At 46.3% G+C, this 15,413-nt stretch overlaps 1 protein-coding gene across 1 annotated transcript in view; it reads left to right on the plus strand.

Annotated features, from left to right (window-relative positions):
* Positions 1 to 15,413, plus strand: part of PID1 (phosphotyrosine interaction domain containing 1) — a 467,977-nt gene that overhangs the window by 192,402 nt on the left and 260,162 nt on the right. Inside the window, exon 2 of the mRNA XM_069618307.1 lies at positions 1,774 to 1,920. Coding sequence (XP_069474408.1) covers positions 1,774 to 1,920 — 147 coding nt within the window. The remainder of the gene's footprint in view (positions 1 to 1,773; positions 1,921 to 15,413) is intronic.

The following is a 15,413-nucleotide window of genomic DNA, read 5'->3' on the forward strand; positions in this document are numbered from 1 at the left end:
ACACGCTGTACCCCGATGTACTGAGGGAAAAGATCCCTAACGAGGGCAACACCATTCTCCAGGCCGGTACTGGCCATTGCAGTAATACCCGGTGCAGCAACCGGGCAGAGCATAATCCAGATTTAGCTTGTCAGCGGGGTTTGATCCAAGTAGAAAGTTCTGGCGGAGGGCCTTGACTCCGCTCTTTCCTGACCACACACTAGTTTCACCTCTCCACTTAGCAGGAAATGTAGTGAGGCGCCCCTACTTAATGAGAGGGTCTCTTTCCCCCTCGGGGTCTTGCCACCTCCCACACCTCCTCTCTTTCAGGACGTGCCCGATGGCCAAATAGCAAATGGGACGAAACCCTGTGGAATCTCCCATCTCTGACTCTGCTTACTTGTGCATGCAGCTGGCTGTCATAGGGGACCAACCCAGCTATCACATATTCCAATACACTCCCCTGTGTTTTACTTCCTCATGTTGCAAAGAGAAATGACAGTGCAGCCAGCGACCGTAAGCAGGCCAACGATATACTGTTTCTTTCAATAATACCGCACTATGCAGCCCGCACCGTAAACTTTTCCACGCCTACCTCAAGTCACGGAGAGGAGACAAACAATTCGAGTCAGCTACCGACTGTCCCTCATGAATGGCGTGCACACACAGGCACTATCAGCTCGCGTTGGGTGGTCTCCCTCACACGTTTGCTCGCTACCTTAACCCTGGAGAGGGGGGAGGCGGGGAGCCGGTACAGCAGCACGGCCCACGGCGGAACTCTCCACATTGAGGGCCTGGCCGCCCTGCATGTTCCTGGAGATCAGCCGACCACCATAAAAATCCCTGGTCCTGTCCACCTGTCACCCAGATGCAGGGAACCAGTGACGGGAGTTGTTTTGAAATCACCTCATCCACACTCATTCCCCCTGCGGGCGGACCATACCAAGTCCCTCCGGGATCTCAGGTAGGTGAATAATCAGTCATAAAAACAGGACTGAGCAATAGGAACGGAAGCACACCATCCATACACAACAATGAAACGCCCGCGCTGAAATGTGGGTGTTTACTTGTGCACAGTATTAAAGGCTATCAGTTGTATGCAGTTATGCTTAAGACATCAGATATGTTTTATTAGGATGTCTAAGAAATGTTAATCGAATTCTCCTATGCTTAAGAATCTGGAAACCCCTGTTTTGCGCCATCAATCGAGAGTTAATGAGATGATTGTGGATCACTGAACTTTCTAGTTTGTTCAGCGGTTTCATCCTTTCCAGAATGCTTTTTGCTCCACCTGCTTTCAGCCCTTCACGAAGGAACGTAAGGCAGCTGCACAAGTTGGATGATACAATGCATGTCCTATAGCAACATTCCTCAGAGCTTGTGTCTTTCGTTGTACCTTGGGTTATTTAGCAAGGAAAGCTCTTTTGCGAGTTTGCCTAAATGTTTAGTTGTGCTTAAATGCTGGTTGCAGTTTTGTGGTGGAGCTTGGTATGCACGTGCTCAGTGATGTGGAATAGGGCCATGTCCTAGCTCATAAGATCTCATGGTTTTCATTTAGTCTGTTCAACTCTCTTAAAAGATACTGGGTCCAAAGATCCATTTCCTGTGTCGACTATTATTTATTGGTCATTTGTAAGGCGCTTATACATTTAAAAATAGCGTTTCAAAGCACCGCATCTTGCCCAACTCTTCTTATAGAAAATTGTCTATTCTATTTTTTTTTCTTTTCTGCAAATTTGTTTCTCCTCTTGCATCGGTGGAACTGACCTTTTTTTCTTGCTGTTTCAATTTTAGCACTTCCAGAACATGTTAAAGAGCAAGCTGAATGTGCTCACTCTGCGCAAGGAGCCTCTCCCGACAGTCATCTTCCACGAGCCAGAAGCAATTGAACTATGCACCACAGCGCCACTCGTGAAGAACCGGATTCAAATTGGATGCAAGGTACTCTACTGACTTCTATCATGTGAGGCTTTTCGGGAACTTGGGTTTTTGTGGACACTAATTCCTGCAAAGCGGAGTTAGTCTATGCGCTCTTTGAGCTCAAACGATGCCCTAGTACTTTGTGAATGCCTGGAATGTGTTTTTTACTAGCCTAGGCGACAAGCGGTAGCGATACTCTGGCCAACGTGAATGCTCTTTTTTTTTTTTTTTGCATGGTTTTTTTTTTGTATGTAAAATTGCCAATCATTTTGTAGTATGTTTTCCATAATCTCTGCTGCCTCAAGACATTCACTTGTAAATCACTTGCAGGCTGTAGGAATCCAAACATCTGTGGGAAGGCTGCGGGTTACTAGCTTCCCTCATTGTGGTAGATGGAATTTCTTTGGTCAAATTTAGCTGCAAAGCCATCTAGTGCTGTAGAACCTGGCATAGAGAATGATTCAAGATTCTGTACAAGGTGGGGGCCAGGGGGGGTGGGTTAAAATCATGTCTGAAAGGTGATGTTGGAAGGGTTAAGAGGGTTTGAGGAAGCAAGCTAGTGTTGGAGGCTTTGCGCACCTGAAGAGGGGCGTTCAATGCTCCTGTCTGAGTGAAGGGGTAAGAAAGATGCAAGGGAGGATGTTCCAGATTATTATCATTAATTGGTTATTTAGAACACGCTGAATACCCAGAGGTTTCTAAGCGCGGACCCGGGGATCGAACCTGTGTTGCTCTGTGTGGTCTTACTTCCAAGGCGAGCACGTTGCCCCTGAGCTATCCTCCCGAGACCTGCCTGGAACCAGGTAGCTAGTCTTCTGGTTTGTGTCTTGTGTTTTAATTGTACTTGAGACTCGATTTTCTTCCTTTAATTTTTGTTCCTGGTTTGTTAGTCTTCAAGATATTTAATCTGAAACATTTTGTGCATCTTCTTGAGATTCTCAGTCTGATTTGATTGATCATGTCCGTTCCGGGATGTAGGGGTTTAGCCTTGTACTTGCGCTTCATGTAACATCTTTGTCCTAGCATTAGGGGTCTTGAACCAGTGGCTCATCAGCTGTTTGGGACTACAACTCCCATGACCCTTCGCCATTTACTATGATGGGAGTCATAGTGCCAAACCTCTGCAGAGACAAAGGTTGCAGACCACGTGAGGCAGCAATCCCCAGCATCCGGGTAGGAGCTCCTCCCTTTATATAAACATGCGAAGCCTGGTTTATTTTTGTATAAAGGACGCATATTGCAAACGTCCGTTGAGTTAAATGTTTTGTAATGCAGGTCATAGGAAAGGATTGACTTATGTCTATTAATTTTGGTAAAACATCTTGAAAAGCGAAGCTATTAGTCGTGTGTGTTAATGACATTCATGAGGAGTCAGCCCACCCCATTTATCTTTAGCAGCATCCTTGCATAAATCAACGCGTCACTTCCGGTCCTGTGCATGTCCAATAAGCCTTGGTTCCAGCATTCTTTCCCCTGATCTACTGTCAGCAATTCCACACCGTTAGAATAGCTAACCTGTACGTTTTCCTGACAAGGTGCAGTCCCCGGGACTCGTTCAGGGGAGTTTTTGTAAACTAGGGAAAGAAGTGCACATGATATTAAGTTTGAGGGGAAATGGGTAGCGGTATTTATATTTTGAATTGCAACTGCCCCCTAGAAGCGTGATTAAGGGCAAGTATCATGAACCTAGAATATTGATCCTTACAGTGCATCTGCCGGAAATGATGCAAATTATAGCCCTGGCTTAAAGTTCTTGACACATTGGTATTGAGCAGAGGCTTGCATATAGCTAGGGTGACCAGACGTCCCACCCTCCGTCCAGGGGTCCTGGGATTTTTTTCATTTTAGAAACCCCGACTGGGGTCATTTTTCACAACACTTTCAGAATTTTGAAGTTGGAGGATTGGTTCACCCCCCCAACCTTTCAGGTACAAGTCACACTTAATGACTGTACCACGGAGACTAGCTTGGAAATGATTGTGCAGCAAGCCATGTAATATCAATTAAAGACAGCGCTTGTTTTGAATTAACGTGCCACGATTCACATACACAACTGCACAAATGAGATCATATACAGTTTATGGAAAGGAGTGCTGGAACAGGATTGGGTGGTGGTTGTGGGGGAGTGTGGGCGGAGGGGCGGTAATTGGTGGGCTGTGCTGGGGTAGTCCCTCTTTTATGTTGGTCGTCTCGGTTTTTCGTTTTGGAAATCTGGTCACCCTACATATAGCATCAGAGCCACAGGCAGTGTTTTAAGTGGGGTAAGAAACTGAGGGGGGCCCTCGTTTGGGAGTGTGCCTTCCATCCACGATGGAACAAATATATAAGTGTATGTGAGCATTTATGTTTGTATGCGTACTACTATGGTTTGTGCACTTTTCAAGCCATCTTGTATAAACATAGCAATGTTACATATTTCTATGTTTATAAAAGGTGGCTTGCAAAGTGCACAAACCATAGTAAGGTAAGCACACAAGTGTGCGTAACTTACTATGGTTTGTGTTCTTTTCAAGCCACCTTTTATAAATATAGACGTTTGTAACGTATTTCTTTGTTGATAAAAGATGGCTTGAAACGTTAACAATTCAAGGCATCTTCTATAAAGCTTTGCCAACGGAGAAAGGCACCTCAGGCTCTGTGATCTCTGCTCAGAGCAGAGAGATAACAGATCCCGAGGCGTCTTTCACCCTCTGCGAACCCGTGGGTTCTGTGATCTAATCTGCAGATCACAGAGCCCGTGAGGGTCAGTAACCTGGGGAGGGCAAACAAAGGGACAGTAACTTCCTCTGATGACCCCTCATATGAGGCACTGACCCAGACTGACGGCACTGACGACGCTGTCGCTGGGTGGCACTTCTGTCAGCTCGCCGGACGTTAAACTAGCGGGCGCATCTCCCGTCGCGGCTGCGGTGGGATAATGCGTCCCGCCAATGTCGTGTGGGACCGGGGGACCGGGTAGGGCCCTAGCTCGGCCCCACTTTTTGGAGACTGCCGGGTCCCACCTAAAGCACTGGCCACAGGAACGGCTGCTGCCGCCCGATGGTATCATGCAAGACATCTCAGTGAAGGAAGAGGAACAAACTGCAAAAGATGTGCCTGCCAGCGGCAAACACAGTGCGCTAGCCATGGGACTCCATGCCGAAAAGTAGCCCTCGATCTTCCCTTGCCATGCGTGAGAAGGCCATCCAGTTCCGTTTCTTGTTTTCCCCTTTGATTCTGGTGTTAGTTGTTTTTCTTTACCATTTTAAATTTGAGACCAACAAATCTCAGAATTTCAATGAAGAGCAGGATGGCCTTCTCACACATGGCAAGAGGACACGTGAGAGCTCTGCCAAAAGCTCTAAAGGAAACTTGACGTTCAGCACCAGAGAGGGGGTTTATTTGGGCTAGAAGTTCTATCTGTAAAACGTCCAAACGGAAGCATAAAAATCACACAATGGTACATCACCATACATTCGCATCATTGGGGATAAAAGCACACAAAACAATTCATAATAATCATATAAAAAAATCTGTGTCACAGAGTAACATCCAGCATAGCTCTTCCTTTCGGGGCAGAATGCAAAAAACACACGTAAAAGTACGACGCCATTACCCATATAACCCGAGCCCTTCAGAAAGTCATGAAGGGAATAGTTGCACAAATTATTGTAGGGGCAGAAACGCGCTAAATGGGCCAGTGTTTAAACAGCCCTGCAGAAACGGGCTGCACCAGCAGAAGACCTGGCAGCCCATCACCGCCTGGCTACCGCTTTAACATGCACAGCATTAAACCTGGCACAGCTCAATTCTGACCTGTGATATGGATTCATAACAAAGTTAAGCTGTGGAGTCACCCCGCTGGAGGGGGAAAGTGGGCGATAAAGTTGCACCGTAGACCCATGAAGACTGTGATCTTCTGTATTATTGGGCAGGAGCGGTGATTTTTTTTTTTAATGCTGAAATGGGAACCGCGATGATGCTCGCATGATTGTTAAAATAAGAGTCTAAGCCCACGGACTTAAGAGTCGCTTTAATAAATGCCAGCCACTTGATGCCTTGATAATTGCCAGGAGTTAAAATATGCTTCAGCAGAGATATTATCAAACAGTCAGCATCTGCACACCAGTGAAAATGCCAGTGTGTCAGCAGTAGAGACCTGTCCCATCTCTAGATGTCTAATGTAGGCTGCACTGCTGCAGTTGTTCAAGGTACCTTCAAAAAGACGGGAAAGGGAAGGCGTTTCCTCTGTATGGAGCCTTGTAAGGCTCCCTGTGCCCCATAGATCACTGCCATAAATGCCCACCGCCTGCCCCCTTCATAGGCTATGAGCAAGTGTGACAGGAGTCATGTAAAAAATGTTCACAAATCTAAAAAGGCAACCTAGAGCCTGTTTGATTTTTAATCTCTTTGCAAGTATATTGTCCTACCATGTGAGCCCAGGTATTCAAAGTGCTTACAAAAAGACAATTTGCGATCTTGCAGACAAACCCTCGGGTCATGCTGCCTACCAGACGAAAAGCACATAACGCAGCATTTTTCTTTGTTCACCTTAAGTCCCAGATGAGCCACAAAATGCACGTAACCTTCTACTAAAATCTGCAGGGACTAAGGTATTCGGGCAAAGAGGGTGGCATCGTCCGCCAAACTCGACCAGCAACTTTTTCCCTTTGCACTCTGGAACATCGGCACCCAGTTGCTCCAAGCACATTGAAAGACGATTTCACATACAGATTGAACAGCAGAGGGGCCAGCGCGCAGTCCTGATTGACTCCCTTCCCCACTGCTATACTGTCACTGACCTCACCATCCTTCTTTTAATGATTTCAAACTCTGGTGTCAACATGGAGAGCTTCTAAGGCTCAGAGCAGCGGACGGGGAACACCCATATCATCCAGCGATATCCAAAGAAGACTCATCTACTTGGTTGAAAGCACTCTAATCCATGAAGTCTGTAATATACTTGTATATAATCATATACAGGTTGACGCGCGGATTAATCATCCCCTGTCCAGGCCTAAATGCCAGCTGCTTGACAGAATATTGTTAGGGGCCCAATTCTCCAATCTCAGAACGAAGTGGAAAATAATTTGTATGTTCCGTCCAGGAGTGTAATTGGACGATAGGAAGACAGGATATATTCCCCTTTTTAAAAATGGGGAAAATGGTTCTTTCCATTTCTCCGGAAAGGAGCCAATAGACAGCATAGCATTAAAAGCCTGTGTGAGGAAGGACGCACAGAGCTGAGCACAAGCAAGAAAGATCATTTGGCACTCCATCACCCCATGTGCTTTTGAGACTTTTTTGATGGCCAATTACCGACTTTCTTACTGGAAAAGATATACCGTAGTAAAACTATCAGAATCAATATTAGTGACATTACCCTAATTGCCAACACTATATAAAGCGTTGTAAATGGTTTATCCAATCGTGTGCCAGAATATGCACCAAATTCTCATTCAGTCCATCCCAAGTGCGGCATGACAGTCTTGATTAGACCACAGCAATGTTCTATATAAACCAGCATGTGAGATGCAGTGTAATCCACCTGCACATACCCAAAGGTGCAAGAGTAAGGAACAACAAGGCAGATCTGTGAAGAGGAAAACCAATGGCAGCCTAATCCTCTGCAAGCTCTTATATTTGATTGGTGCATGGACCCATTTTTGTCTTGCCTCATTCACAAATTCGTGAAGACCTAATGCAGCCCAGTACCTGTCTGCACAATTGTCCGGTTGATTTTGCTAGAACTGCTGTTTTTGACTGAGATCCATTTCACTTGACATGGTAGGGTGAGGGGGGGGGGGGTCATAGGGTTATTGCGCTGTTTCCTTCTGCTTCAAAGGAGATACCCACATATTGGCATGGGGCATAATGGTACCCTTGGGTCTTCAGTTGCTCATCATGTCCTCCTATTGTATCTTTCTGCAGGTCTCTTGGCACAGTAAATGCTTCCAGAAGGAACTAAAGGAATCCCCTATCATTTGTGCGAGGGTTTAGAGTGTGTGACTTGTTTAGTCACTTTCTGTCCAGGTTCTGTCATGGTTAATTGGTCCATTCCTCTCCAATGTAGGAAATTCAATAACAAATTGATTTCTAGGAACCGAAAAAAAGGTGATTCATACAAATGTTGTGCCATTGTTAAAGCTAGAAATATAGCCGCATATGAAAAGTCATGTTTAGTGAAGGATAAACTAATACAAATAAATGAAGCCCTTGGGTGGGGGGGGGGTGGGCATGTGTATCTTTTTTTTGTTTTAAAGATTCCAATGTTGACTGCAGTTTTTACAGGTGAAGTAAAGGGCACTGCTATCCTGCTAAGACTGAACCTTTTAGAAGATCAGTGAGCCTTCGTTTTGTTCTAGTTGGAAGACTAAATCATTTGTGTTCTATCCCGTTTTGTATGGAACTACGTGCCAATGGTTGGTAGTTCTAATTTCAAGTAATCGAGAAAGGTTGGGAAATCTTATCATTGGAGGCGTTTTGATGAACATCCGGTTTTAGGAGGACCTTCGAAGTTGGTCTCCTTTTGGGTCCCAATGATTTGAGCACTGATGTAATAAGCTAATGATGATGTCTTTGAGTAAGTCTTGAATAGAAACCTTATTGAGCAAAGTGGTTTAGTAACAAGGCTCTCATCTGGACACATGTCCATGTATGCTGTTGATAGACCACCTGAAAACCTGCACACACAGAACTGCATGCACCAACACAACAGCAGAGCTGTCTTGCATTTTCCCCTCTATCCCCTCACCAACCAAACTATGCTCCTCCTTTTAGATCGGGCAGGGGACCTGCAGCCCATGCAAATGGCGGCGGTGCATGGCATAAATCCCAGTAACATAATGTACTACGTCTCATCCAATTATTCTCTACGACCCGGTCACTTAACTTCAATATACACTGTGCCCAGCCTGACTTCCCATCACCAACCTCCTCCCCCCCCCCTCTGCTGCGAGGCATTGTCTGGAATGGTTGGGCTATCTGTGCAAAGAAACTCTCTATTCGTCAGTGATATTTCGCGCACAGTGGAACAGTCCCCTGCAACGCTCCTCTGAGCGATCCTCCCACCGGCCTGCCCTGCACCACCTCCCATCTGCCCTCCCAATCCCGGCTTGAATCACAGAGCGGGGTCATGGGGATCCAGAACGATAGACCCAGCGAGGGAACGGACCAGGCAGCCCTTTCCAATGCCACACTCCGAGGCACTAAGTAGGCTCTGCTAGTACAGGACCCCCTTTTGTCCTCCAAGGCCCGCCTGCCCACCAGCTCCACTGATCTTCCATGCACAGCTGAATATTCCCCCCCTGCCATGCCCTTTTGAGTGATCCTCCCAACGGCCCATCCTGCTCTGTCCCCCCCCCCTACCCCCTAAACTCCCCAGATTGGATCACAGAGCGGGTTACGGGAGCCAGAAGCATAGCCATAAGCAGTTGCTCCAGGGCAGCCTTGCCCTGGAAGCCAGCTAAGGGCTCTGGCAAAGGGCACCTTAATCTCCGGTTTGCCTGTTTACTCTGGTCGGCCCATCTCCAGCCAGGTCTCTACTCCCGTCTGCTGCAACAATCGGGTAGGGAACAGTGATTTTGTACATCTAGTACTCTTGTAGGCCTGTATTTCGATTGAAGCTACTGTTTTGTGCCACTACCTTGCATCTTTTTACAGGGATAGTGCCATAGGCCTGCATTTCAAATGTAGCTGCTTCCATCCCTGGTCTAAAATGTAAAAGCTCCAAGACTAATGAAAACCAGAGGCTCACAAGCCAAATCACCCTCTAACTGGTATTTGTCAAAAAAAGAGGTATGCCAAATGCAAGGTAACAGTTTATTGCAATAGACGGGGGGGGGGGGGGAAGCAAGATTCAAAGCCAAGCTCTCACTCCAGCATTCTCCAACGTTTGAACAGACAACAGGAGTTTATATAATATGAATGAGTCATTCTGATGTCATCGTGATCACTAAGTTATGAAAACCTAACGCTCCTGGTCATTGGCTCCCTCTACTAAGCTACATATGGAATCCTATATGTAGTGCTTTAAGTGGGGTAAGAAATTGAGGGGGGGCCCTCGTTTGGGGGCGTGGCTTTCATTGTGGGCGTGGCCTAAAAGTGCACAAATCATAGTAAGGTGCTCAAACAAATATATAAATGTATGTGAGCATTTATATGTTTGTATGCGTACTACTATGGTGTGTGTACTTTTCAAGCCATATTTTATAAACATAGCAATGTTACATATTTCTATGTTTATAAAAGGTGGTTTGAAAAGTGCACAAACCATAGTAAGTTATGCACACTTGTGTGCTTACCTTACTATGGTTTGTGTACGTTTCAAGCCACCTTTTATAAACATAGATATTTGTAACATGTTTCTATGTTTCTAAAAGATTGCTTGACACGTAAACAATTCAAGGCATGACGGACAAAACAAACCGCAAGGTGGCTTTGTCCGTCGACAAAGCTTTATAAAAGATGCCTTGAATTGTGCACGTTTCAAGCCATCTTTTATAAACATAGAAATATTTCTACCTTTATAAAAGATGGCTTGAAACGTACACAGTTCAAGGCATCTTTTATAAAGCTTTGCCGACGGAGAAAGGCACCTCGGGCTCTGTGATCTATCTGCTATCACTGACCCCGAGGTGTCTTTCACCCTCTGCGAACCCGCGGGCTCCATGATTTAATCTGCATATTAGATCACGGAGCCCGCGGGGATCAGTGACCTGGGGAGGGAAAACAAAGGGACAGTAACTTCCTCTGATGACCCTGATGAGGGGTCATCAGAGGGAGTTACACTAACTGACAGAAGTGCCGCCAGCCTCATCGTCGCTGTGGCTGGCTGGCACTTCTGTCAGCTTGGCCAACATAATGACGGGCGCATCTCATGTCGCGGCTGCGGCCGCGGCGGGATAATGCATCCCGCAATGTTGTGTGGGACGGGGGGCCCCGGCTGGGCCCCGGCTCAGCCCCACTTTCTGGAGACTGCCGGGGCTCGGCCCCGGCAGGCCCCGGCCCACTTAAAGCACTGCCTATATGTGCACAACTAGGGATTGGACAATCGTTATCTAGGATCCCACCCATGAACCTTCCCAGAAAAAAGTGTCACTCATCACATTCGAATATCAGTGGTAGGCCCTAAATTACTCTGTGGTGAAAAAGGGGACGAGGGATAGAGAGAGTGACAGAGAGAGGGAGACCTTGTTCACAATCTGTGATCACCATCCTGCTTGACATATTTATGAATAACTATTCTGAGAGTCATCCTGCTTTTACCCTGCTATTTAGTTTATAGGAGACATCTCCTAACCTTATTTCCCTCAGCAGCACGTCTTTCTGGATCTCCTCACCCAGGGGTTCCATTACCAGGGCGAAGAGGAGTGAGGACAAGGGGCAGCCCTGTCTTGTGCCCCTACTTAACCCAAATTCCCTGGACTTTGTCCCGTTCACCACCACCCTAGCTGTAGGCCGAGCATAGATGGCCAGCGTAGCTATGCACATTTTCTCTCCGACCGCGATTTTCTTTAATACTGCAAACAAAACCCCCCATTCTACTCGGTCAAATGCCTTTCCCGAATCTAGGCTTAACAGCGCATAGTCACCCTGGCATCCTCACACATGTTCCAGGAGATCTTGGGTCTCTCACTGCATCAGGGCCCTGTCTTCCTGCTATAAACCCCATCTGGTCTGGGTGTATTATCCGTGGCATTTTTTCCTCAAAGCGCAAAGCTACTATACATGTGAATATCTTCTCATCTACATTCAATAATGAGATGGAGCGGTAGGACGCATGGGGTTCCTTCCCTCCTTAGGGATCACTGATATCAACACCTTACTAAAGGTGTCCAGGGCCATTCCCGTTTGTAGGATATAGTTGTAGACTCGTACCCGGATAGGATCCCTGAGAATTTCTTGTAGAATCCTATAGTATATCTATCTTCCCCCGGGGCTTTGCCGTTGGGGAGGCGGGATATCGCTTCCTGTACCTCCTCTATATTTACGGGACTCTCCAGGTGTTCCGTCTCTGCATTGGTTAGAGAGTTTAATTCTATCTTCTCGAGATATTCTCTTATTGCTGTCTCCCAATGAGCCACGGATGTGTAGAGGGCCTCGTAATACTTGGCGAATCCCTCTGCTATCTCTTTGGGCGTATCCCTCGCGTCCCTCTGGGATACTTCAGGGAAGATACCCGCCTCTCTGCCCTCTGTGCTCGAAGCCTAGCTGCCAACAGTGCATCTGCTTTGTCCCCTTTCTCGTAATAATGATCTCATTGCAGCAATTCGTTGTTTTTTCTGGTCGCATTTTGTGTCCTTCTGTCATGCCTTTCTGATTGTAGAAAGATTAATCCGCCAACTCCTTCTGAATTCCAGTTCGTCCCACAAACTTGAAATGGTCTACTGTGTCATTGTAACTAAATTTATCTTGACAGCTGAACGCACACAATAATATCTTGTTACGCCATGCAACTCTCCCTATGAAGTCTTTGGACCTTCACATTCCTTGGGGGCAGTTCCCAGCTAGCTGGCTACAGCATTTTCCCTGAATTAACTATTTGTTCAAGCGTGCTTAACTGGGCTTTTTCTTAATGCTGAATTCTCTGCTGGTGAAAAACTGCTGGTCACGTTATGTTCCTCTGCGGGACACATCCCGTGCTAACTTCCTTTTCTCTTCTCTCCAGCTTCCCTCCTTCGTTATCATCCCCTGCATGTTCAGTCAGCTGACTGGTCGCCTGGTGCACCGCCAGACCCTCGCAGGTCTCGGGCTCCCCCACCAGTCCTGCACTAGACAGTCTGAGACCCCAAACCTATAGAAACTGTTGCAGGGTTTGCAGGGTTTGATAGCTCTTTAACCGTTTAAAAGTTTCTTATGTGCATTTACTGCATACTGAATAGGGGTGATAAAGTAAGAAAGTTTAGCAGCTTTGTGATACATGGCAAACTGTTTCTTGAAATCCACTTTTAACTTTGGGTCGTAGCAAGTCCTCCGTTTACGCTCAGCCTGACAAACTACCGGGCAAAATTAACATAGCTCGGCAGAGAACCACTAGGAGCAGAAGGAACCAAAGGCTTTTTGGTCAGTGAAAAAGTGCTAAATGGTTAGTCACCGCAGTACATGCAGTGACAAGCCGAGAGATGGATGATGGTACCGCAGAAGGGCCGTTGACAGTGCCTGATAGTTTGAAGTAATCTGAGTAGCCAAATTGGTTTTAACTGACCTCCAATTTCTCTGTAGAGTTTTTGGTTTCAAACTAGCCTGACGTGACGGCGCAGGAGAAAGAAGCTCAAAGGGAACCACATGATGATCCGACCAGATCATAGTTTGGCAAGGGAAAACACACATTAGTTGTGTTGGGGCAATGGGATCAGATCCATGGTGTCCTATAATGTGGGTAGGGCCTACCACCAATTGTTGCAGTGGTAGGCTTTCCATACCGGTTAAAAATGAAGTGACCGTAGGTGTCTTGCCACTCACTGGGATGAGTATGACGAGTCCCCGAATGATTCTCACTCTTCTACTTTTGCCATTCACTGGTACAAGATGAATTACTCCAGTGTTTAATATACAGATTTTTGAGGTGTATAAATGAAGTTTCTGTTCCATTGTCAGTCAGTACGCTCCTCTGCCTTCTTTTATTTGCTCCTTTGACATGCCTCAGTATTGGTGTGTGGTATCGGTAAAGGAGGGGTTCTTCACTCTTTCCCCTTTTGGCCACCACCTTTTTATGCTCTGCTCCCTCCTAGGATTTTCTTCGGACTGACTGGCCTGTTGCATTCCGACCTCGCCATTCTTTACTTCAGGCGCTTCGGGGTTGGGGCTCCTCGGCAGCCCTATACGAATGTCACTCGAGGGACTAGCAGCCTCTGGACTATCTCTCTTCAGCCGGTTCTCCGGGTAGCGCCCTTCAGTGCTTTGTCTCTCCAGCTGTTTGCCGACACACAAACCAGTGTTAACTGCTTCCCTCTGCCAGCTGGTATGAAACCCCTGGGTCTCTTCCTGGTTCTCTTGGCCATCCCACTTTTATTACACCATGCTGGGGCTTCCCCAGCTTCTCTGGATAGTCCTGCCTTTGTGTTGGAGCCATACTCTTCACAACTACTTTAGGTTTGTTTGTCTCAGTGATCGACAGGAGTGATAAAGAATACCTGTCTATCTTCTTACTCGCCACAGTACCAGACTGATGCCTTTCTTATGTTACATTACTGTAACCGATAAGAGGAGTCTAGTTGGCTGTCAACAGATAGGGTTGTACTGGATGATTTGAGAATGACCAGGGAGTTCCTCAATGGAAAGGGAGTACTTATCTCCAAGAGGGGAGACTCTCCCTGTGGGGTCCCGCTTACTGCCACCCCTTGGGGAAATGTTGCATAGCAGGCTCACCTCCCTATCTTCACAGGAAGGCGCTCCTCCCTTGAAGTGACTGAATCCCTTGATTCTTCACAGTGGGGAAAGAGTAAGTTGAGCAATATAAGAGGATGCTAAAGTACTAGACTGGTCGACTGAGTTCAAAGGAGAGATTGGATCTGGTAGAGGAGTAGATGAGGAAGAGGCAGTGTTTCCTTCCCTTTGGTGGGCTTATCCTTGCAGTGGCCACTGTAGAGGTGGTTCATTTTTTGGAGTCGAAGATTGCTGTGGAAGAGAAACCCAAGCTTGCAAGCCATGACTGGATGGTGAGAGACGGTCACGAGAATGGGATTAAATTGTGGTGGCAGGAGGAGCATATGCTTGGAGGTAGAGTACTTCAGTCTTACAGGAGTTGTGAGACTTCTAAACGCTATAAATCAAAGAAAGCAGAGTATCTGAGACAGAGTTTCAAAATTGCAAGGTAAGATTTATATTGCGCATATCATACACTCGAGCAGACTTCAGGTTCAACCATGACCAGTATTTCATGGAGAGTGGAGAAGTGAAGTGCCTGAATAGTACATCCTTTTATACAAAAAATAAAGCCTACACCAGCATGGGTTATTTCTTACTTATTTGCAAGATAACATAAATATGTTCAGACTACAAACGCAATAATGCCCTAATCCCCAGAAGGCACAACAAATTGCATATTCAGCAGTTATTGTTATGTCGAAAGACTCACTTTGCTTATGGCTTTAATTACAAGCTCGTTGAAGCCTTAAACACAAAATCCACTTGCCCTCTGTTCCAACAATGGACACCTTATTTGCACAACCTTTAAAGGATACTTTTCGTGTGCTTAACAAAGTGGAAGTGCTGAACACTAGGACTCATTGTGTAACTATCCTCTGCTTAGTGCAGCCAGTCTTTTCATAACACTTGGTTAGGAGAATAGAGCCATATTGGCATAGCCTTTCTTCCTTTGCGGAATAAGAGGGCCTGCCCTTAATGTTATTTAACCTAGGTTTATCGGAGGAGGCCAGGCAACTGATGCATGCCCTCTCCGCAGATCCAGCCTTTTCTTGTAATGACTGACAGAGAAAGCCATAAACGCATAGTCATTGAGTAGAAACAAAATAGATAACAAATGCGACCCCATTTTGAATATTACTGAAAACTGGATTTCAATCACAAAAGGG

This window comes from Ambystoma mexicanum, chromosome 10 (assembly GCF_040938575.1).
Source record: "Ambystoma mexicanum isolate Mex_15411 chromosome 10, UKY_AmexF1_1, whole genome shotgun sequence".
Classification (NCBI taxonomy): domain Eukaryota; kingdom Metazoa; phylum Chordata; class Amphibia; order Caudata; family Ambystomatidae; genus Ambystoma; species Ambystoma mexicanum.